This window comes from Euleptes europaea, chromosome 3 (assembly GCF_029931775.1).
Source record: "Euleptes europaea isolate rEulEur1 chromosome 3, rEulEur1.hap1, whole genome shotgun sequence".
NCBI classification, from domain to species: Eukaryota; Metazoa; Chordata; class Lepidosauria; order Squamata; family Sphaerodactylidae; genus Euleptes; species Euleptes europaea.
In genome coordinates, this window is record NC_079314.1 from 12511311 (window position 1) to 12536163 (window position 24853).

At 49.2% G+C, this 24853-nt stretch overlaps 1 protein-coding gene across 1 annotated transcript in view; it reads right to left on the reverse strand.

The window, feature by feature from the left end:
• Positions 1–20948, reverse strand: part of KCNN4 (potassium calcium-activated channel subfamily N member 4) — a 37165-nt gene extending 16217 nt beyond the window's left edge. Inside the window, exons 1-2 of the mRNA XM_056846353.1 lie at positions 20799–20948; positions 2598–2693 (exon numbers count right to left, since the gene is read on the reverse strand). Coding sequence (XP_056702331.1) covers positions 2598–2693; positions 20799–20948 — 246 coding nt within the window. The remainder of the gene's footprint in view (positions 1–2597; positions 2694–20798) is intronic.
• Positions 20949–24853: the final 3905 nt, after the last annotated feature.

Sequence of the window (24853 nt, forward strand, 5' to 3'; positions counted from 1 at the left end):
CGCCCGCTCTTTCCATTCGCCTCTGTTTTCCTCCGAAACCGAGCAGCAATACATTATTTGGAGTATTCATTTCGGGGAGTGGAAAGGCTTCTCGTGTGCCTCAAATCCAGAGGAGGATCTAAGGCTGCCAACTCCAGGTTGGGAAATTCCTGGAGATTTGGGGTTCGAGCCAGGGGAGGGTGGGATTTGAGGAGGGGCCATAGAATCAACCTTCCGAAGCTGCCCTTTTCTCTGGGGAAACTGATCGTTGTTGTCTGGAGATCAGTTCTAATACTGGGAGATCTCCAGGCCCACTCTGGAGATTGGCAACCCTATGAAGATCACCAGCACCAGGCTAGGTGGGCAGGTGCGTACTGCTAAGGGATCAGTTTTGGGGGTGCAGTTTTTGGGGGTGCAGCCAGGAGAGAAGTCTTCTGCTTCAGACTGTGAGGGATCTGGGCAGGTTCCCAGTGTGATCTTTTAATCTGGTAAATTATGGGCCTCATTAAGAACCTTCTTCCCCCTGCCTGTTCCCCAGCTAGAGCTGCCAACCTCCAGGTAGGAGATGGAGATCTCCCTGAATTACAACTGGTCTCCAGACTACAGAGATCAGTTCCCCTGGATCAAACTGCATCTTCAGAGGAAGGACTCGATGATATCACATCCCAGCTGAGCTCCCTCCCTTCCCCGAACTCTGCTCTCCCGAGGCACCATCCCCAAATCTCCAGGAATATCCCAAGCTGCAGTTGGCAACCCTACCGCCAGCGACAGAATTCAGAAATACCTATAGTTATTGTGGCTAACAGCCACTGCCGGTTTGATTCTCCTCCATAACAATCAAACACGCACATTGATCATGCCGTGCTATCCTAGTAACAAACGTTTTGTGTGAAATCTATGGTTATCCGTCCAGATTTCGTATTTTATGAGAAAGAACTCGTGGCAACTAAGTCTGTCCATAACCCTCTCTCCATTATTATGAGTCAAGCTCCCTAAATTGTGAAACCAAAGCATCTGATAACCTTACCCTGAATTAGCGGTGTGTGTAAAGTGCCGTCAAGTCGCAGCCGATTTATGGCGACCCCGTAGGGTGTTCAAGGCAAGAGACTAACAGAGGTGGTTTGCCATTGCCTTCCTCTGCAGAGTGACCCTGGGATTCCCCGGTGGTCTTCCATCCAAGTACTAGCCAGGGCCGACCCTGCTTAGCTTCTGAGATTGGGCGAGATCAAGCTATCCTTGGACATCCATGTCAGGGCCTGAATTAGCTACATTTAATTATAAGCCTCGGGGCATGAGGACGTGACTCCAGCCTCTGGTTGGGACAGAACCACCACACAATATCCCCAGCTTATCCCTATTTAACAAGCACAGTACCTATTTTGTTTCCTCACTGCATGCTCAGTGCTGGTGGAGGTCAACTATGCACCTGATCCTGGAATCCACTACCCAAGTATGAGTACCTGGTTGCTAGAATACCTCCTTTCTTACCTAGGTCTGCTACGTTTCCGTGGGGCAGATCAAACTTATATAGCCTTGGATCTGTTGTGGGAAGAGGGAACATGCCTCCTCCCCTTCCCACTGCATGACCCTCCCAGCATCCATGTTGGGGTGTCATGTGCAAATTCCACATATGCGCATACCATCCAGCCCATGCAATCTATGCAAGCTGGATCATTGCAAGAAAGTGCCATTTATTATCCCTGCGTCTCCTAGTTCTTTAACAGAAGCCAATGGCCACCAGAGCCCGTAGAGAGCCAGCGTGGTGTAGTGGTTAGAGTCTCAGGCTAGGATCTGGGAGACCACAGTTCAAATCCCCATTCTGCCATGGATGTTTGCTGGGTGACCTTGTGCCAGTCACACACTCTCGGCCAGCCTACCTCACAGGGTTGTTGTGGGGATAAAATGGAGGAGAATAGAAGGATGTAAACACTCTGAAGAAGAGTTGGTTTTTATTCCCTGATTTTCTCTACCTTTAAAGAGACTCAAACCGGCTTACAATCGCCTTCCCTTCCTCTCCCCACAACAGACACCTGTGAGGTAGGTGGGGCTGAGAGAGTTCAGAGAGAACTGTGACTAGCCCAAGGTCACCCAGCAGGATGCATGTGTAGGAGTGCAGAAACCAACCCAGTTCACCAGGTTAGTCAGCCGCTCATGTGGAGGAGTGGGGAATCAAACCCAGTTCTCCAGATTACAGTCCACTGCTCTTAACCACTACACCAAGCTGGCACCACACTGGTTCCCTAATAAGCAGAAAGGCAGGGTATAAAAGCAGTAAATAAATAAACAAAAAAGCAGCTCTCAGAGAGAAGTCCCACTTTGGGCCCTTGAAGAAGAAGGGTTGGTTTTTATATGCCGACTTTCACTACCACTTAAGGAAGAATCAAACCGGCTTACAATCTCCTTCCCCTCCCCACAACAGACACCCTGTGAGGTAGGTGGGGCTGAGACAGCTATAAGAGAACTGTGACTAGCCCAAGGTCACCCAGCTGGCTTCATGTGGAGGAGTGGGGAATCAAACCTGGTTCTCCAGATCAGACTCCACCACTCCAAACCACCGCTCTTAACCACTTCGCCATGCTGGCTTTCTTGGTCATCCGAGAAGCATCAGAGTCACCTACCTGGAACTCTTTGATGTGAAAGGCCAGGATGAGAATGAGAAGGCAGGCTGTGGAGAGGGTGATCAGGCACTTCACCAAGAAGGAATAGGCAAACCACTGCAGAGGAGGACGACAGAAAAGACAGATGAGAAAGGGAACAGCTCCCCCTTCTCCCAGCCTCTGGCTGGATGCAGCTCCTCTTGGCCACAGCTGCACCCACATACCATTGGAGAGTGTGGTGCTAAAGCGATCATTTGCAATTGGATCCATCACTGTGAACCAAGCGGTCTAGTGGCTAATGATTGTATAGTGCAGGGGTCCCCAACCTTTTTGAGCCTGCGGGCACCTTCGGAATTCTGACCCAGGGTGGTGGGCACAAATACAGAATGGCTGCCCCAGGAGGCGGAGCCACAGGGGAAGCCCGAGCGCCGGGAAGAAGTGGGGTCAATACACTTGAAAGAGTAGTAAGAGGGAATAAAACCAACACTGTGGTGGCAGCTGCCGTTGAAACTGGGTTATTTTAATCTGCACAGCCCATCAGAAGCCCTGCAAGGCAAGAGCCTCACATGGCCACCCTCATGTCCTCAAAATGCTTGGTGGGCTCTAGGGAAGGTGTCTGTGGACCACGGGCACCATGTTGGGGATCCCTGCTCTAGTGCATCTTGAGCACATTCTCTGAGAATGGTTGGGAAATACCTGGAGATTTGGAGGGTGGCACCTCGGGAGGGCAGGGTTTGGGGAGGGAAGGGACCTCAGCAAGATATAATGCCATACAATCCATCCTCCAAAGCAGCCCTTTTCTCCAGGTCAACTGATTTTGGTTGTCTGGAGAGCAATTGTAATAGTGGGAGATCTCCAGGTGCCACCTGGAGGTTGGCAACCCTACCTCTCCATGTGACATAGGGTTGCCAAGTGTCGGTTGGGAAATTCTGGGAGATTGGGGTGGTGCTTTGAGTGGATAGAGTCTGAGGATGGGAAGAAGCTCACGAGGGGGAAAGTACCAGATTCTTATTCAGACATCTCTTTTGGTAGTTCTAGGCATACCTTCGCACAACACCCATAAGGGCTAGAAACTTGAGGGTTTTTCCTTAACGGGACCATTTAAAGGATACTCATTGATCTAATCCCTTATTCATATTGTATGTTATTTTTTATATTAGGTATTGATTTCATAATGTTGGATATGACAAGAACAGACAAATTAAAATAATATTGGGATTAGGCCAGTTAGCAAAAGATTATACAATTTAATTTTAGACGGAAGAGGGAGAGGGGAAGTCGTTTGATTGTTAAAATAGAATAATATTTGTTATTATTGTTGTTATATTGTTTTTTTACGGATACATTAAATGAAGAAAAATAAAAAAAAAATATTTAAAAAGAAAAAGAAAACTTGAGGGTTTTTCCAAAAGAAATTCTCAAGGAAAGTGCATTTGGCATCCAATCCCACAATTAAGTACTTTTTCAAAAATGGAATCACGGCACCCCAGTAGCCCGGTTTGGACCAAAATATACATGAATGGAAAAATCCAGAAACAGCATACAAGGAATCTTCCGGCGTTCTCGCTTCCGCCGTGATTTTAAAAGATTTATAGGAGAAAGGGAGGGAGGCCAGAAGATGAGACAGAGGTGCGTTTAGCCGTCCAAAGATAAGGTCACCGAACACACAATGGATTGTTGAAGAAAGTTGGGAAGAAAAGCCTTATGACTGTTTCTTTGTCTGAAACGCTGGCAAAGTCACACCAAGAAGCTAAATTCAACTTTTGACACACACACCCTCCCCAAGGCTCGGTTTCAACCCCGGGCTGCACGAAGCCCTGGATTCGAGTAACACTTTTTCCTCGTTAAAGGTCAAACATGACACATCGTGCGGAAGATCCGCAATCGGATCTCTCGACTATTTACGTAGTTTGTAAGGAGAGGCCTGAATACGAAGACCACAAAAGCTGGGTACCCGGGGCTGGGTGAGTGGAAAATGTACGTAAGCCTATGTGGGAATATTACAAATATATTTTATTAGAAGCGCTATACAAAATTTAAAAATCTTAAAAAGCATTAAAACAGCACAATGGCCAAACGTAAGGTTGATATCTGCAACCACAAACCCAAATGCGTTTCGGCCTCTAGGGCCTTCATCAGTGGTTAAAACCTTTTCTAAAGGTTTGATATCTGCACACAAAATATACGAGAGACTTATACTAACCAGTACTACAACAAAAACCCAATATACCAGTTGTTTGAATAATTGAGAATAAACTTTACAACATATTCACTTACCTGGTTGGGTTTTAAACTGTTTGTATTTTGCATTTGTATTGGTTCACATCGTTGTATTTCTATATATGTGTGCAGATTTTAGAAAAGGTATTAACTAACCACTGATGAAGACCCTAGAGGCCGAAACGCGTTTGGGTTTGTGGTTACAGACATCAACCTTATGTTTGGCCATTGTGCCATTTTAATGCTTTTTTAAGATTTTTAAATTTTGTATAGTGCTTCTAATAAAATACATTTGTAATATTTCCACATAGGCTTACATAAATTTTCCTCTCACCCAACCCCGGGTACCCAGCTTTTGTTTTTAGGTTGGGTTTCATTCCCCTCTTATTTCTTCCGCTACGAAGGCCACAAAGCCACAGGTGTGGGGGGAGTTACCTTTGTGTCCCAGGTTGCTCTTTCCTCCATCAACCCCCCCCCCAAAAAAAACCCAGTGGAGGGAACAGGGATGCTCTGGAAATGGCCTCACTTAGGATTGCCAACTCCAGGTTGGGAAATTCCTGGAGATTTGGGGATAGAGTTTGGGAAGGATGAAATTGGGGATGCCATAGGAGCTGTTCTCTGAAGCTGGCATTTTCTCCAAGCAAACTAATCGGTGTCGTCTGGAGATAAACTGCAATTCTGGGAGAGCTCCAGGCTCCACCTGGAGGCTGGCAACCCTAGCCTCGCTATCGCTACCTTACTACCAAGCATCTGGGTGTTCTGGGTTAACTGATCAGCAGTAGCTACTCTCCCCTGGGTATACATATAGCCAGTGTGGTTTAGTGGTTAGTGTCATATGAGGAGAACCAGGTTCGAATCTTCACTCTGCCAGAGACGTTCACCAGGGGGCCAGGGTGATCCCCTCTTTCAGCCTTTCACGCAAGTAAATTCACTTCCGGAAGAGGCCAATGTGGTGCAGCGGTTAAGGTGTCGGGCTAGGATCTGGGAGACCCAGGTTCGAATCCCCACTCTGCCAGGGAAGCTGGCTGGTTGACATTAAGCCAGTCATACTCTCTCAGCTTAACCTAACTTACAGGGTTGCTGGGAGGATAAAAGAATGATGTAAGCCGTTTTAGGTCCCCATTGGGGGGAAAGTTGGGAGAAATGAAATGTAATGGGAGGTAATGAAGGCTGCTGACTTGGGAGATGAGGATAATCATCACAGTAATTTAGCATTTGCAGAACCCTTTAGAACCCTTCCAGTGTCCAAAGCACTTTGGATGTATTATCTTGTTGCAATTCTTATAAAACACTGATAAGGTAGGCCACAGAAGCATAGTGGTGTAGGGGTTAGAGTGCTGGACTAGGATCTGGGAGCCCTGGGTTCGAATCCCCACTGTGCCATGGAAGATTGCTGGGTGACCTTGGGCCCCAGTCACATACTCTCAGCCTAATCTACCTCAAAGGGTTGTTGTGGGCATCAAGTGGAGGAGAAGAGACCGTCAGTCACTTTGGGTCTCCAATGGGGAAAAAGGCGGAGTCTTAATGAAGTAAAGAAACAAACAGTAATATCGTGCCCACCCATATGGCAGATGAAGGGCTGAAGTCAAGGGAGAATAGCTTGCCCGAGGCCATCTCTAGAGTATGTGGCAGGGGTCTAATTTGAATCGGGAACTTCCCAGGTCATGGGAGGTGGAATTGTGAAGAATGGACCTGGATGGCCCAGGCTAGCCTGATGTCACCAGATCTCAGAAGCTAAGCAGGGTCGGCCCTGGCTAGCACTTGGATGGGAGACCACCAAGGAAGTCAAGGGTCACCATGCAGAGGCATGCAAAGGAAAACCACCTCTGAATGTCTCTTGCCTTGAAAACCCAACAGTGTCTCCATAACTTGGCTGCAAAAAAAAAAAAAAAGACACTTTCATGGAGAAGTCTTTCAGTGTCTGCAAGCCATGGAAGCAATGGCACCTCCATGTCCAGGAGCAGCATGACTACCAGATCTCAGAGATAAACCATAGTAGAAAGGCTATTACATCTAGCCTATTAGCTCCCTGAGGCTGTCGGAAGCAGCATTTGATTGTTTTTTTAAGGGCTTGGCCCAGTGAGATGATTCTTATCTTCTTAAACACTGGCTGATCTGTGTTAAGTCATTCTGCGTGTGCAGCCTCATTCATTCATACAGTTCCCCCTGAATTCTTTGGCTGCATCTCATAAACATGCACAAAGTTGCCTTCAGCTGAGTCAGATACTCGTCTACCAAGAACAATACCGTCAACTCTGACTGGCAGCAGCTCTCCAGATGGAGTTTTTTTCACATCACCGTCTCCTACCTGCCCTTTTGAACTGGAGATGTGTGGGATTCGAGCCACTGAACCACAGCCCCTTCCTAACAAATGAACATTCGAAGCTGCCTTAAACTGAATCAGACCACTGATCTATCATAGTCAATGTTGCCTACTCGGACTGGCAGCAGCTCTCTACGGTCTCAGTTGGAGGTCTAGTACATCGCCTGATGTTTTGAACATAGGGTTGCCAACCTCCAGGTACTAGCTAGAGATCTCCTGCTATTTCAACTCATCTCCAGCCGATAGAGATCAGTTCACCTGGAGAAAATGGCCGCTTTGGCAATTGGACTCTATGGCATTGAAGTCCCTCCCCTCCCCAAACCCTGCCCTCCTTAGGCTCAGCCCCCAAAACCTCCCTCCGGTGGCGAAGAGGGACCTGGCAACCCTATTTGAACTGCAGATGCCCGAGATTTGAACCTGGGACCTAGGTTGCCAGCTTTGGATTGGGAAGCACCTGGAGATTTTGGGAATGGAGGCTAGGGAGGGCAGGGTTTGTGGAGGGGAGGGACCTCAGCAGAGTATAATGCCAAAGAGTCCACCTTCCAACACAACCATTTTCTCAAGGGGAACTGATCTTGGTTGTCTGGGGATCAACTGTAATAGAGGGAGATCTCCAGGTGCCACCTGGTGGCTGGCAACCCTAGACCTTCTGCATGTAAAGCAGAGGCTCTGCCACCGAGCCACGGCCCTTCCCTAGTTCCTGGTTATTCACCATCCTGGACAGACGAGAACACCTGTTTGTAGTGTGTGGCACTGACGCGATTTCTTCTGCTGCAGGTTGAACAGGAGTTAAACTCAGGTGTGCGGGAGGGCAGGTGAAGTGTGGGACCAAAGCCCCACGACAACAATAGTGTCATTGTGGTTTTGTTTCAGGCAACAGACTTCACCCAGGTAACTGGCTGCCACCTGAAACAGGTGGCGTCTAAAGAGACCAAAGCCGCTCCGGGTGGGGCTGCCCCCTAGACGTTCAGCAGTGGGGAACGGCGGCCTCGGTCTTTGCAAGCCTTATTTATTTCATTGTGTATTTTAAATCTCCCTCTTCCTCCGAGGAGCACAGACTGGTGCACTCGGCCTTCCCTTCCATCCTTTATCCACCCAACAGCCCTGTGAGGCTGGATCGGTTGAGAGAGAAAATGATTGCCCCATGATTTGAACCCAGATCTCCCAGCACGACATCACACTGTCTGGATCCCATCCTGGCTTTCCAGCAAAGAGGTGACGTTTCTGGACCTTGGCTTTTGAAAGGCAGCCAAGAAGGCCGGGCGACTCCTTGGGCAAATATTTTCACAATGGGGAAAGTGCTTGAGATGGGACCGTACTTGAGAGATTTATATGAAAGGCAGGCAACAGAGAACGTCCAAGAGCTGCAGGCGGATTCTCACACTCTGCAGTGCTCCTTTTTAAAAGCCAAATAATCCATTTTTTCCCCATTGTGCTTTTATTTTTATTTTTTGCAAAGTCACCCACAGCTTTCCTAAATAACCAACTGTGAGGATACTGTCCCTCTGAGAGCCAGCATGGCATAGTGGTAGGGTTGCCAACCTCCAGCTTGTGGCTGGAGGTCTACCGCTATTAGAACTGATCTCCAGGTGACACAGATGTTCCCCTGGAGAAAAGGGCTGCTTTGGCCACTGGATTCTATGGCATTGAAGTCCAAACCCCGCCCTCCTCAGGCTCCACCCCCAAATTCCCAGCTATTTCCCAACCCGGAGCTGGCAACCCTACACAGTGGTTTGAGTGTCGGGCTAGGATCTGGGTGACTCAGATTCAAGTCCCCACTGTGCCATGGAAGCTGACCTTGAGCCAGTTTCACACTTTCAGCCTACCTCACAGGGTTGCTGTTTTGGAAAACATGGAGAAGGGGAGAGTGTTGTAAGCCATTGTGGGTCCCCTTTGAGGAGCAAAGCAGGGTGCAAGTGAAGTAAAAAATGAAAATAAAACAAAATCTTTCTTGAGATTTGAATCTTTCACTGCTTAGCTCAGGTGCCCCTAAAAACTGTTAAATTTGGCCTTTCCAGCATTCGGGGAATGAGCTTCATAGAGAAAGGTACACATATTAGCACATTTGATACCGCTCTATGTGAAAAAGAGGATTCTGGGTTGTAGAAAGTAAGGAGGAGGAAGAAGAAGAAAAAGAAGAGTTGGTTTTTATATGCAGACTTTCTCTACCACTTAAGGAAGAACCAAACTGTGACTAACCCAAGGTCACCCAGCTGGCTTCATGTGGAGGAGAGGGGAAACCAACCCGGTTCACCAGATTAGCGTCCATCGCTCCAAACCACCGCTCTTCACCACTATACCACGCTGCTGTGGTGGTATCTTAGCCCCTCAAGTGGTAGAGAAGAGGGGGACATGATGCTCTGCTTACAAATTCTGCAGCAGGAGTTGCAGAGGGGAGCAGGCCGAGTATGTCTGAGCACTGTTCCTTTATCAGCTGTGGAACAGGCAGGAATATAACAGGTACAGCCTTCCCCAACATGGAGACACTGTGACAAGTGCTAATTTCTGTCTCAAGGCGGTAACTTGTCTCCCCAGCCCCAGCCTCAGCCCGGGTGCTGAAGATGGGGCAGAATGCAGCAGAAACACCAACACCTGCATGAAGCTGCCTATTACTGAGTCAGACGGTTCAGCATTGTCGACTCTGACCGGCAGCAGCTCTCTAGTAGAGGCATTTCACATAACCCACTACCTGATTCCTTTAACTGGAGATGCCAAGGACTGAGGACTGAACGTGGGACCTAGTGCATGCCAAGCAGATACTCTGCCACTGGGCCAGGGTGCCTCCCCTTAACAAGAGCACATGAAGCTGCGTTATCCTGAGCCAGGCCATTGGTCTACTATGGTCAGTATTGCCTACTCTCCAACGGGCAGCAGCTCTCCAAGGTCTTCTGGCAGAGGTCTTTCACATCACCTCCAACTTGATCCTCTCAACTGGAGATGCCGGGACTGGACCTGGGAACTTCTGCAGGCAAAGCAGATGTTCTACCACTGAGCCATGGCCCTTCCCTTCAACAGGCACACATAAAGCTGGCTTATTCCTCTCTATCAAGGTCAGTATTGCCTACTCGGACTGGCAGCAGCTCTCCAAAGTCTCAGGTTGAGCTCTTTCACATCTCCTGCCGTCTGCTCCTTTTTAACTGGAGATGCTGGGGGTTGAAACAGGGACCTTCTGCATGCCAAGTAGGTGCTCTACCACTGAGCCACGCCTAGGAGTTGTCAACCTCCAGATGGTGGCTGGAGAGCTCCCACTATTACAACTGATCTCCAGATGACCAATATCAGTTCACCTGGAGAAAATGGCTGCTTTGCAAGGAGGACGCAATGGCATTGTACCGCATTGAAGTCCCTCCCCTCCTCAGGCTCCACCCCCCAAAATCTCCAGGAATTTCCCAACCCAGAGTTAGCAATCCTAGCCACGCCCCATCAAACCTACCCATAAATCACATGAACACACAAACACATGAAGCTGCCTTATACTGAATCAGACCCTTGGTCCATCAGCAGCGGCTCTCCGGGGTCTCAGGCAGAGGTCTTTCACATCACCTACATGCCTAGTCCCTTGAACTGGAGATGCCGGGGATTCATCCTGGGACCTTCTGCATTCCAAGCAGATGCTCTGCCACTGAGCCACAGCCCCTCCCCCTAAATACTTAAATCCCTTCCAAGCCTTGGAATAAAAAAGTTAAGATTTACATCGGCTCCCTTTCCTCCTCCCACCGCATTCAAACTGCCACACTCAGAAGTCCACCGGACTGTCTTTGCGACTTCTTTACTGTCCCCCTTTCCCTAACCACTAGTCCCTGCTCCCCTCCCCGTGCTCGGAACAAACCCCAGGCGCCTCCTGGCAGCCCGCCTGTGCCTCCCAGCCGTTCCCACTGCCGAGGCGGCCTGTGGCTCCGTCAGAAAGGCATGACAGCTGGCCCATCCGGATTAATATTTATCCTGTCCCAGGTCCCAGGACTGCTTCCCCACCTCCTCCTGGCCATGAAGGGAGCGATTGTGTCCAGAACAATCACAGAAGGATCTTTGGCTTGTGCCGTAGACCTGGAGAAGGGTGGGCGGATGCTTTGTGCCAGAAACCGTCGGATAAGGAAGCAGAAGGGGGAAGAGAAAACACTGAACAAGACGCGATGCCAAGCCCTGGTGCCTCGGTTTCCCTTCAGTGCTTTCTGCCACAGAGGTAGAGTTGCCAGCCTCCGCGTGGGACCTGGAGATCTCCCAGAATTACAGCTGATCTCCAGGTGACAGAGATCAGTTCCCCTGACGAAAATGGCTGCTTTGGAGGGTGGACTCTGTGATATTACACCCTGCTGAGGTCCCTCCCTCCCAAAACGCCACCCTCCCCAGGTTCTACTCCAAATCTGAATTTCCCAACCTGCGTGATACGGACACTTTAGCAACCTCCGCTGAAACTCTATGGAGTTTTGGCAAAGATTGCTAGAGCATCCACATCGCTTCCAGGTAAACCCCTGCCACGCCCCGCAAAGCTTCCACTGTGGAGCAAAGGGACCTGGGCTCCCAGGGATAATTGCTCAGTATAGCCACAGGGGCCCTGACCTGGATGGCCCAGGGGCTAGCCCTCTCTCATGAGATCCCAGAAGCTAATCAGGGCCAGCCCTGGGTGGGACTTGGATGGAAGACCACCAAGGAAGTCCAGGGTCTCTTCACAGAGCCAGGCAATGGCAAACCACCTCTGTTCATCTCTTGCCTCGTAAAACCTAGGGGGGTCACCCTACATTGGCTGTGACTTGATGGCATTTACCACCACCATTATAGCCACGGAGTTGCACAAGAATTCCGATTTTCATCGGTGAGATGCTGGAGGCAATGCAACAGCTTGAGACAGCCTTTAGGGTCGCCACCATTTTTGATGGCTCCCGCTCTTCTGCTTTTTAACAGCCTGGCACACACACATTTAAAGGGAGAGTTTCTCCCCACCACAGCATCTCTGTGCCAGGAACAGCTGCGCCAGTGATATGTCTTTACTTACAGCATCGATGTGCCACCTTCCTCCACAATAAGGACTCAGTAACGGTGGGGTTAAAGGGACAGGAGTGGAGCTAGTGCGAAAAAAAGTTGGCGACCGAGCAAAACAACCACAGATTTAACTGGCCGCCAGCCACATTATGGAAGGGATGGGCTATCGTTGAAGCCTGAGCTGAGGATTGCCAGGAGCGGGGAAAGTGCCATCAAGCCGCAGCTGGCTCGCGGTGACCCTGTAGGGTTTTCAAGGCGAGAGATGTTCAGAGGTAGTTTGCCATTGCCTGTCTCTGCGTAGCGACCCTGGACTCAAACACATGAACACATGAAGCTGCCTTACACTGAATCAGACCCTTGGTCCATCCAAGTCAGTATTGTCTACTCAGACCGGCAGCGGCTTTCCAGGGTCTCAGGCAGGGGTCTTTCACATCACCTACTTGCCTAGTCCCTTTAAATTGGAGATGCCGGGGCTTGAACCTGGGACCTTCTGCATGCCAAGCAGATGCTCTACCACTGAGCCACAGCCCCTCCCCAAGTACTGGCCATGACAGACTCTGCTTAGCTTCCGAGATCAGGCTAGCCTTAGGGTTGCCCTAACACCTGGTCCATGCAAGAAAGAGTTTTTTCTCCTTTCTCTCCCCCTCATATATATATTTTTCTAGTGTCAGCACTGGTTGTTGTGTGTGTGTGGGGGGGGGGTGAAATCTCTGCCAACCACACAGCTTTGAGTGGCAGGTTCTCAGCGTTAACATTTACTTTGCAAGCCTCTTTTGATTTTTATCTGTCGCTTCTTTGCACTGCTTCTGTTCCACTCCATTTCCACCGAGACGTTCCCAAAGGGCTCGCTGTTGGGTTGAAATCTCCTAAGCCAACAGGGCTGGCCAACAATAGTTCATCTCTGCAAAGGCAGGCTGAGTTGCCAACCTAAACCTTGCCGGAACCTCTGCGGGATCATCCAGACCAATTCCATGGGAAATTCCTGGAGATTTGGGGGTGGAGATTGGAAAGGGAACTCAGCAGGCATGTGATGCCACACAGTCCACCCTCCAAAACAGCCATTTTCTTGCAGGGAACCCATCTCTGTAGTCTGTAGATCAGTTGTAATTCCATAGAATCATAGAGTTGGAAGGGACCACCAGGGTCATCTAGTCCAACCCCCTGCACAATGCAGGAAATTCAAAACTACCTCCCCCCTCACACCCCCAGTGACCCCTACTCCATGCCCAGAAGATGGCCAAGATGCCCTCCATTCTCATGATCTGCCAAAGGTCATAGAATCAGCGTTGCTGACAGATGGCCATCTAGCCTCTGCTTAAAAACCTCCAGGGAAGAAGAGCTCACCACCTCCTGAGGAAGCCTGTTCCACTGAGGAACCGCTCTGAGACCAGGAGACCTCCAACAATTATTTGTATACTATGACTTTGCACTCTGTTTAGCACTGCTACACATTATGCAAACTGGGGAGATGGTCATGATTCTTCAAGATGACAGATGGGGAGTAGGTTGCCAGTCTCCAGGTGGTGGCTGAAGATCTCCTGGAATTACAAGTGGTCTCCAAGTAAAAGAGACCTGTTCCCCGGGAGAAAATGGCTTTATACCCCACTGAGGCCTCTCCCCTCCCCAAATCATGTCCTCTCCAGGATTCCCCAACCGAAATCTGCAGGAATTTCTCAATCCTAAAACTGCCTGACCTACTGGGAATAACATTTACTTCCATGGTGAACCTAAAATGGAAGCTGCTTCTAGCTCCAGGTAGGCAGCAAACTGATCCACTACCTTTGACTTTGGGAAACCCGAAACTGAAGCCTCCAGCCTTCTCCCACTCACTGCCCTTTGCCCAATGCTTCATCCCTCTTCATCTTCCCTGGCCTTCCACTCCAACGTGCTCCCGGGCATGGAACAAATGCAAAAGGAGACCCAGAACGGATCCGAGGTCTGTCTGCAGACGGAGGAGCAGGAAAGACTCCTCATCCACGAGAGGAAGCGTGCGGCGGAGCTCCGTGCCCTTTGGAGACGGGCCCTGTGTTCACAAGGAGGGCGAGTGCCAAGTCTGAAATCAGGAGCGAGGTGGGAGGGGGGGAGCAATAAGAAAGTTGTGCCTTGCTTAGAATGGCAGTGGGGACACTGTGTGCCAGGACTCCTGGGTTCCCTGCCCAGCTCCAGGAGCTTGTGCAGTCCCTCGGCTGCAAAACAAAACGTGGCTTTCTCTCCCCACCCGCCCCGCTACTCCAGCCTCACAAGGAAGTGCAGGCAAGATGCTTCCTCAAAATGCTCGAGGGCTAGATGAGATTTCACATCGAAAGCTGAGACAGATTCCCGCAAGCTTGATCCTCAGAGAGAAACCGCAGCCGACATGGTTCTTCTGCCTAACATGCATCGTGCTAAGGTTGCCAACCTCCGGATGGGACCTAGAGATCTCCTGGAATTACAAATGAACTCCCAATGACAGAGCTCAGTTCCCCTGGAGGAAACAGCTGCTTTGGAGGGTGGACTCTATGGCATTTTACCCCACTGAGGTCTCTCCCATCCCCAAACCCCACTTTGAAATCTCCAGGAATTTCCCGACCCAGACTTGGCAACCCTATGGATAGGGTTGCCAGTAGGGTCGCCAACCTCCAGGTACTAGCTGGAGATCTGCTATTACAACTGATCTCCAACTGGAGAAAATGGCTATTTTGGCAATTGGACTCTATGGCACTAAAGTCCCTCCCCTTCCCTCCTAAGGCTCCGCCCCAAAAACCTCCTGCCAGTAGCGAAGAGGGTCCTGGCAAGTTGCCAAGTCCCTCTTTGCCACCCGCAGGAGGTTTTTGGGGCGGAGCCTGAGGAGGGCGGGGATTGGGGAGGGGAGGGGCTTCAATGCCATAGAGTCCACCCTCCAAAGCGGCCGTTTTCTCCAGGGGAACTGATCTCTATTGGCTGGAGATCAGTTGTAATAGCAGGAGATCTCCAGCTAGTACCTGGAGGTTGGCAACCCTAGCTATGGACTTTCTGGGGCAGGGATTGGGTCCCTTCTATTCCAGGCCTGGCCAATGGTTCTGGGGGAGGGGGGGCGCTAGGAAAATGACGACTTGGTTACCCCCACATTCAACATATATACACAAACATAATGAAATGTCAATCATTTCATTCCAAGGGCTGCAATCCTACACATGCACACTTAGGAACACACTGGGACTTACTTCTGAGTAGGCATGGTCGACGTGCCTAGGAGAAATGCTGGTTCGGTTCCCTCTCTGCCCTGGACTCCTGGGGCTGCCTGGGGCCCTCTAACTATTTTGGTACCCCTTCCAGCTGTGGTGCCCTAGGCAATTTCCTGTGTTTGCCTATTGTATGCACCGGTCCCGCTTCTACGTTCTGTTCTGTACAGCACTCAGTGCACCACTGGGGCAAAAGAAATACGGGTGGATTGTACTGGCGATTTACTGCTCATTTACTGCCGAAAGGCTGCAAAGACTCCACCTTTGCAAAAGAGCATTTCAGACGTTATCAGCAAATGTACGGGGAACCTACCAACCGCGCATAACAGGAGCGCAAGCCACCCCTGATCTGCTTGATATGCTCAGCCGCCAATTTGTGTAAACAGGGCACGACACACATATTTATCATGAATGTGCAGCTTCCAAACTGGCCGCTGGGTTTCTCAGGTCATGTTCACACATGCCAAGTTACTACATCAGGTGGACTTAGGGTTGGCCGGTCCCTCTTGGCAACTGGCGGGAGGTTTTAGGGGCGGAGCCTGAGGAGGGTGGGGTTTAGAGAGGGGAGGGACTTCAATGCCATAGAGTCCAGTTGCCAAAACAGCCATTTTCTCCAGGGGAACCGATCTCTATCGGCTGGAGAGCAGTTGTAATAGCAGGAGGTCTCCAGCTAGTACCTGGGGGTTGGCAATCCCAGGTAGACTGTAAGCTAAATATGAGCAGTCAATGTAATGCAGCGGCAAAAAAGGCTAATGCAGTCTTGGGGTATATCAACAGAGGAATAACATCCGAATTGCAAGATGTCCTACTCCTGCTGTACACCGAGTTGGTCAGGCAACACCTGGAGTATTGTGTGCAGTTCTGGAGGCCTCACTTCAAAAAGAATGTGGACAGAATGGAGTGGGTGCAGAGGAGAGCGACGAGGATGATCAGGGGCCTGGAGACCGAGCCCTGCAAGGAAAGGCTGAGGGACTTAGGCATGTTCAGTCTGGAAAAGAGGAAGGTTGAGGGAGACATGATTGCTCTCTTTAAGTATTTGAAAGGCTGTTACTTAGAGGAAGGCAGGGAGCTTTTCCTGTTGGCAGCGGAGGAGCGCAATAGTGGGTATAAATTACAGGCAGAAAGATACTGGCTGGATATTACGGAAAAAATTTTTACAGTGAGAACAGTTCAGCAGTGGAATCAGCTGCCTAGGAAAGTGGTGAGCTCCCCCTCACTGGCAGTCTTCAAGCAGCAGCTGGACGAAAACTTATCAGAGATGCTTTAGGCTGATCCTGCATCGAGCAGGGGGCTGGACTAGATGGCCTATATGGCCCCTTCTATACATTCTATCCATCCATGGTAAATGCACACATTGCCCCTGTTCACACAACATGGTGACCATGCGTACCTGGAAGTTTGCAGGTAGTAAAGGCTCCTGTTATGCTTAATTGTAACATCTGAAAAGCCCTTGATACAGTACATTATAAGGGTATTCTCTCAGTTATCATTACAACAGTCCTGCAAGGTAGGTTAGTGGGGTTGCAAACCAACCTGGGTGGGGGGACAGCTCAGCTTTCTTTCTTTCCACAACCTCTGGGCCAGTCACCAAATCTTTTGATGTGAAAGTTAGACGTCGGGGCTCGTTTTTAATTAAAAAGCAAATCTAGAATTTTTCAAACAATCCACCACCTTGACTTAGCGCACATGTTTGGACTGTGTCTCTCACTCAGGCACGCTAAGGGAGCTGGGGGGGGGGTACTGAGCTCATTCCCCATGCATCATTCCCCACGCTGGCGCATGAGAAGTTTTCAGCTGTGCACGGCGTGCCTCCTTTGTAGCAAAGGGTCTCTTCTGCTAAGGCTGCGTGGACCACAGCAAAGCAATAGGGCAACTTGGCAGCCACCGCTGTGGGGACTGCTCTCACACCTGCTGACAAGCACACCTCTTTATCTTGCAGCAAAATGCAAGCGTGGACCAAGTCCACCTTCCTGCCAGAACCAGATACAGCAGATTTGGAATGAGTTCTCCTCCCACTGCAGGCTCCGCCCCTTAACCTGGGCTTGGCTCCGCCCTCTAGCTCCTTCCAGGTGCCGAAATTCTTCAAATCAAAAGTTGGCCATCCTATAGAATGACATTATTATTCCAATACTGTGGATGAGAGTTGCCAGCTCCAGTTAGGAAATATCTGGATAGTTTGGGTTTGGTGTCTGAGGAGGGGAGGGTTTGGAGAGGGGAGGGATTTCAATGCCACAGAGTCCAATTGCCTAAGCGGCCATTTTCCCCAGGTGAATTGATCTCCATCGCCTGGAGATCAGGTGTAATAGCAGGAGATCTCCAGCTACCACCTGGAGGTTGGCAACTCTACTGCAGATAGATGGAAGCTGAGGAGGTAAAAGCTTGCCTAAGCCTCTTGCGAAATTTTGTTTAGCAGCAATGAAAATTCATCGCCTTAGAACAGCGCAACTGACAGATGTGTCCCAGCTGTGATTCTTTTTTAAATGTTTTTAAAATGTTTTAAGACTCGGACTGCAATTCTTTGATTGTAAGACTCTATTAGTCCATGCTTTCCGTTTTATCATGTTTTGACTGGCTAAGTGCCGCAAATAAATTATCTATCTATCTTGTTTAAGCCTCAGAGGTGACAGACAGTATAGCGTAGTGGTCAAAGTGTCGGGCGGTGACTGGGGAAATCCGAGTTCAAATCCCTACTCAGACCTAAAGCTCATTGGACAGCCTGGAGTCTGCCAGCTTCTCTGCGTCTCTCTTTCCCCCCAGCATGGCCTACATCACAAGGTTGTCGTAAGGAGAATAAAGGGAGGAGCGGGAAAGCGATGTATGCTGCCCACCTTCCGAAAATAACTGAATTTTAAAGTAGGGGAGGGTGTGCGTCAGAGGAAACTTCCCAGTTCGCACACCAATTCCGACGAGGCAGAAGAATAAATTACAGGAAATAAAGACGATGCAAATGTACCCAGCTGGTAGAATGTGGGCCCGCACAACACGTGACCCTACTACGCCAAGTGCAGTCATCGGTTATGAAAATTTGTGGCCGGCTTGGGGCTCTAATAAATGCTTTGTTTTCAGAGACCTGGGCAGGAGGCTTCTCTCCCCCAGGCCCTGGAGGGCTGCCGGATGCGGCTCTTCAGCTGCACTGGGGCTCTGAAGGTCCCAGATTTTGCAGAATGCGGGTATTTGGATGCAGATTGGGATATTCCGGACAACCCAGAAGGAGAACTTAATCTCAACCCCAGCACTGGAGGTCAGGCTTCCCTGTGAGTCATGCCCTACCAAGGCAGACATCTAAATGGGTCATCGTGAGCGCTGCCAACTGTGGGGACTCAGTCAGTTCCTGCCCTTTAATCAACAGCTAGATGTACACAAGAGTGGTGGTTTCTTATTTTATTTAGTGTATTGGCACCCCCCACTCTTCTCCCCAATCAGGACCCAAAAGTAGCTTAACATGGCATTGTGTGTGTGTAAAGTGCTGTCAAGTCGCAGCCGACTTATGGTGACCCCTTATGGGGTGTTCAAGGCAAGAGACTAGCAGAGGTGGTTTGCCAGTGCCTTCCTCTGCACAGCAACCCTGGTCTTCCTTGGTGGTCTCCCATCCAAATACTAACCAGGGCTGACCCTGCTTAGCTTCTGAGACCTGACAAGATCAGGCTAGCCTGGGCCATCCAAGTCAGGGCTAATATGTAATTACACACTGATGAATGCACTTTCAAATCCTATTTAATAAGCATTTGCAAGTGGATTTTGCCATTTCACACAGTAAAATCCAATTGCAAAGTGAACTGAAAGTGGATCGGAAGTGCATTCTTCAGCATGTTTTAAAGGGCCTACAGTTGAAAAGTGCATTGAACGTAGATTGAAAGTGCATGACTCTGCGTCTCCAGAAAAGGCAGCACCAATTGAACTGTTGCTCGCCATAAATAGGATTGCCAGCTCTGGGCTGGGAAATACCTGGAGAGTTTGGGGGTGGAGCTTGGAAAGGGTGGAGTTTCGGGAGGGGAGGGACTTTAGCATGGTACAATGCCATAGAATTCACCCTCCAAAGCCATTTGTTCCCAGGGAAACTGATCTCTGTAATCAAGAACATTTGTAAAAGTGGGAGATCTCCAGGCCTCACCTGGAGATTGGCAACCCTATTGTAAAGCTTTGATGCACCCCTTCCAAAGTGGCAGCTTTTCTTGATACTGAGCAGTAACACTAAGAAAATGGCTGCTTTGGAAGGTGGACTCCCTGGCATTATACCCCCACTGAAGACCCTCCCCTCCCTAAACCCCACCGTCCTCAGGCTCCACCCCCAAAATCTTCAGGTGTTCCCCAACCCGGAGCTGGCAACCCCGTTTCTCCTGCAACAGGCCAAAGGCCTGTCACTCGTCATCTGCAAGCCTCTGCCATTCCCTGAACTTCAGCGACATCACAGAATGTTCACAAACATTCCAACTGCGGAGGAGGAAGAGTCATGTTGACAATCAGTGCCCACGCCTTATGGAGCAGAAAGCCCACGGAAAGCTTGATCCCCGTAATCTCTACAGCAGAGCCGCCCCCCCCAGCCCTTTTGAGCCCATGAGCACCTTTAGAATTCTTTTTTTAAAATAAATTTTTATTAATTTTTATAACATAAAACAAAACAAACATATACAATAAAAATAATATAAAATAAAATAAAAAAATTACAAAAAGAAAATACAGAAGAGTATCTTATATACTAATTATTAAATTCGTAATTATAAAATTATAAGATTCAAAAAGATACCCCTTCACCCACCACCCACCTTAAAAAAGTGACCCATCACCCGACTTCCGAAGAAGCATCTAAACAGTTTTTTAAGTACCTATTAACAATAAAATATAAAAATATTAAAACAAGTTTCTATAACTCACTAATTAAAGTAGTAAAATCCATTTTTGCCAGTTTATCCCAATATGTGGCGGCCTTTACCCATGTTTTTTTTAATTCTTCCATATCCTTTCCATGTAGCAATCCCGTTAGTTTGGCCATCCTCATATACATCCATAATTTCTCTCTCCAGTCATAAATGGAAGGTTTATTCACTTGCTTCCAAACTTTAGCTATTACAATTCTTGCAGCAGCAAAACTATATTGACAAATAACCTTATCATTAGCACCTTTAGAATTCTGACCCAGCATGGTGGGAGCCGCCACAAAAGGGCTGCTATAAAAGGGCTGCCGCGGCTTAAGCCTACCTTCAGCCACCCCGTGAAGATCCTTCTGCCGTGGTTGCAGCTGCTGCCAAAGCAACGTTTGCAAAAATCCACACGGCCAATCAAATGCCCAATGGCTAGGGTTGCCAACCTCCAGGGACTAGCCGACGATCTCCAGCTATTACAACTCATCTCCAGGCGACAGAGATCAGTTCCCCTGGAGACAATGGCCGTTTGGGCAATTGGACTCTATGGCATTGAAGTCCCTCCCCTCCTCAAACCCCGCCCTCCTCCGACTCCGCCCCAAAAACCTTCCGCCGGTGGCAAAGAGGGACCTGGCAACCCTACCAACGGCCATTCAGAAGCCTCGCTGATGGATGCAAAAATGCATCGCTGGGCAACAGCCCCACTTGGCCCTGCCCCCTTTCTCAAAACACTGGGCGGGTACCAGGTACACTGGGCGGGTACCAGGTACACTGGGTGGGTACCAGGCGCCATGGTGCTCACGGGCACCGTGTCGGGGACCCCTGCTCCACAGTCATGCTAAGTGCTCCAAACCCTGAACTTCCAGCCCTGCCCTCAAACATGCAATAGTTGCCACTGGAGCAATAAGCTATATTAAATGTTAGGGAGGGGACCAGGCAGGCCAGACAGATCAGGCACTTCCTGTACTCTGCTTCTGCGGGACAATGAAAAATTAGACGTTTTGTGGGAAAGGAGGTCGACAAGGTTGGACATGCTGGACACAGTATTGGGGAAAGGGGGGGGTAATGGGAGAAAATAGGCTCCACACCAGACCTGAAATAAAAGGGTGGAGCGGGAAATTCAAGCAAATTCTCCTAACTGGAATTATCTTTGCAAGTGTATTCTTTATTAATTCAATATGTTTTTTCCATGTTCCCGACTAGGAACAGTTTTGAATTTAGAGATTTGACTGGAGAGGGGAGGGAGACTCCAAGGTGTTGTAACTGTTATACTAGGTAAACTGATATCGCCCTAAAAACGACGCCTGACACTTTTAAGTTTCCCTTGAAGGCCAGAACGCCAAAAATGACAGCTAAGCACATTTGCGTGTCAAAAATCAGATTAGCTGAACTGGCAAATCCATGCTCCGTTTCAGCTCTTCTTCTGAAGCACGCATGCAGCACACGGGGTTTGAGTAGGGTTTGCCAACTCCAGGTTGGGAAATTCCTGGAGATCTGGGGTGGAGCCTGGGGAGGGCAGGGTCTGTGGAGGGGAGCGACCACCCTCCAAAGCAGCCAGTTTTTTTTTTCTGGAGGAGCTGATCTCTCTCATCTGGAGATCTGGGAGATGTTAATTCTGGGAGATTTCCAGGCCCCACCTGGAGGTTGGCAACCCTAGAGGAACAGTTAACTGTCCCATTCAAGACAGTAAGTATTCAATCCTTTCTCCCACACCACCAATGGCTGAAAATTAGAAGTTGCAAGTTTACCCGCCTCCACAAAAAAATCTAGCTGCCAAACACACTCAAAATTATATTAATGGAATGTAGCACAGGAAGATATCTGAATACCGTAATTGGTAAATGGAACCCCCATATGTAGAAGCAATGTACCTCCAAATACCCAATGCAAGCTGCAAATCACTTTTTTACATACCGCTTGGGAACTGGCCATTGGGTGGGAAACGTTGATTATACTAGATGGGGCTCTGGCAAGCTTCCACAGCAGAGCTGGGATTCGAACCTGGGCCCCCCAGATCCTAGACTGACATGCTAATCTAGACAACCACACTGGTTTAGATAGTGGGAAAGGTTATAAAATAGGGTTGCCAGTGCCGGGTTGGGAAATACTTGGAGATGTTGGGGGTGGAGCTTGAGGAGGGCAAGGTTTGGAAAGGGGAGGGGACTTCAATGCCATTAGAGTCCAATTGTCCAAGCGGCCATTTCCTCCAGGGGGAACTGATCTCTATCAGCTGGAGATCAGTTGTAAGAGTGGGAGATCTCCAGCCACCACCTGGAGGTTGGCGCCCCTAGTTATAAACCTCCTCACTTCGCATTGCTTTCCTATAATCTGTGACTGTTTTGACCTTAACAAAAAAGACACACCGGCTATACGAACCTCATCTTTTGTCTGGTTTGGCCCAAACAAGAGACGGGACAGTAGGGTTGCCAACCTCCAGGTACTTAGTGTAACCAATGGATCTATGGTGTTATTAACCAGTTATACCAAAAAATCAGCATGAGGGCTTCTGCCCCAAAAACCTCCCACCAGTAGCAAAAGAGGGGACCTGACAACCCTACAGGAGAGCCATTTTGCTCAAAGGTGCCAATGGAAAAAAGCACCCAGATATTAAGGCCTGGAAGGTGAGGGCCAACTAGCCCACGCACCCAGCCCCTGATAGGTTGTCCTTCAGGACTGCTGATTGGGAAAGCATTTGGCTGGGAGGACAGAAGCAAGCACAGGTCTGGTCTAGCCAATGTAGGGTTGTTTGTTTTTCGCACTCCAAGGGACAAGTTTGGGGAAAGTCAGAAACCACCCTAAAGCATCGGCGGCGAACAACAGCCCTGGTTGTTGCCCAGGTTCAAGATTGCAACTTCAGAGGTGCCCACGAGGCAAGGAAGAGCTGGATGGAATCGGATCCAGAGTGGACTCAGAGAAGCGAGCCGTGTTAGATGGCGCGACAGGGAAGGTTTACAAAGCCCACGCCCCAAATCCGTTGCCAGGTTATGACCCGCAGGGAAAATGTCTCCTGGAGAGTTTGTACTACTTGTGCCAAACCTGTCCTCCTTTTCTGGCACCTGCCCCCGAGTAACAAAAAAAAAAGCTCCAATTTTGTCTTGCTTTTGCACTGGGGGGTATTGGGGGGGTTCTTTTTAGAATTTTTATTAGTGTGTTCAGGCAGACATTAGCAGTCTCTGTGTTTTCTGCCTCTTTTTTAATTCATGTTGAGAGCCAGCACGGTGTAGTGGTTAAAGTGTCGGACTAGGATCCTGGAAAACCCGGGTTCAAATCTTGCATCTGCCATGGAAGCTTGCTGCATGACCTTGGGCCAGTCACACATTCTCAGCCTAACCTACCTCACAGGGTTGTTGTGAGGACAAAATAGGAGAATTATGTAAGCCACTTTGGATCTCCACTGTGAAGAAAGGTGAGATATAAATCAATTTTAAAAAAAAAAATAATCTTACGAGTGTCAACTCCAGTACATACACATACGTGACATGTGGAAGATTGGGATCAGAATCCCCTGCCTTTTTTTTAAAAGGCAAAATTTTTTGGGGGGGGATTCAGATTAGGCCTTGAGGAAGGAGTCCCACCCACCCACCGGGCCTGCTATTTGGTGGAGGAAAAGGTACCTATGGATTGTGTGTAAAGTGTCATCAAGTCGCTGGAAGAGGTCTTCCATATATTTTTACTGCTTGATCCTTTTTTAACTGGAGATTGCCGAGGATTGAACCTGAGGCCTTCTGCATTCCAAGCAGATGCACTATCACTGAACTAAGCCCCTTGTGTTATCCCCTGTGGGTGTAAAGTGCCGTCAAGTCGCAGCCGCCTTATGGCAACCCCTTATGGGGTTTTCAAAGCAAGAGTCTAACAGAGGTGGTTGGCCAGTGCCTTCCTCTGCACAGCAACCCTGGTCTTCCTTAGTGGTCTCCCATCCAAATACTAACCAGGGCCGACCCTGCTCAGTTTCCGAAATCCGACAAGAACAGACTAGCCTGTTTTCTCTGTATGCCAAAGAACTGGTCAGGAAACAGAGCGGGGTACAAATGGAATACATTTAAAAAAAAAAAAAAAAACTCTTGAGGTGTCAATTTAAATTTGTAAAACAGCAGAAGGGAAGGGTCCAAGCCCCCTTCCCCACGCTCCAGTTCTCCCCCTCCCCATGGCTGTTTTGCTCTCAATAAACCACAGAACAGTCTGCTCTCCAATATCATCCACGTCTTTTGGCCCGTGAACACTTTCCTCCCATCCCGTCCCCCATCTTAACCACTTCTCCAGACGGCCAGTGTTGCTGATTGTAGGGAGTTGTGGGCCCGGCCCTTTGTGAGCTTAATCACTCTATTAAAGGTTGCGGTTTTTTTAAAAAAAAGGAAACAGTCAGGGTCAGTTTAGTAACACGCCCCTGCATCATATGGCGGTGCCAGGCAGATTCTGGGCGGGTGAATGCCTAGGAGTGCAGTAAAGCAGAGAGGAAAGCTCAGATATCACAATGCTAAGGGGTACAGTGACCCTTATGGGGGGAACCATCCTTGGGGAGGAAGCTGGAGCAACAGAATGACACACGCAGGTTCCCCTTTGCGGGGCCAGAGTAATGGCTCAAATCAATTAACGCCGTGGGCTCACCACACGTGGGGCCAAACCCATTTCGATACCTGACTCTGCACTATCACACTCGCTCCCTGTCACGCACAACCTGCTCCCTATAGGGCACAATCA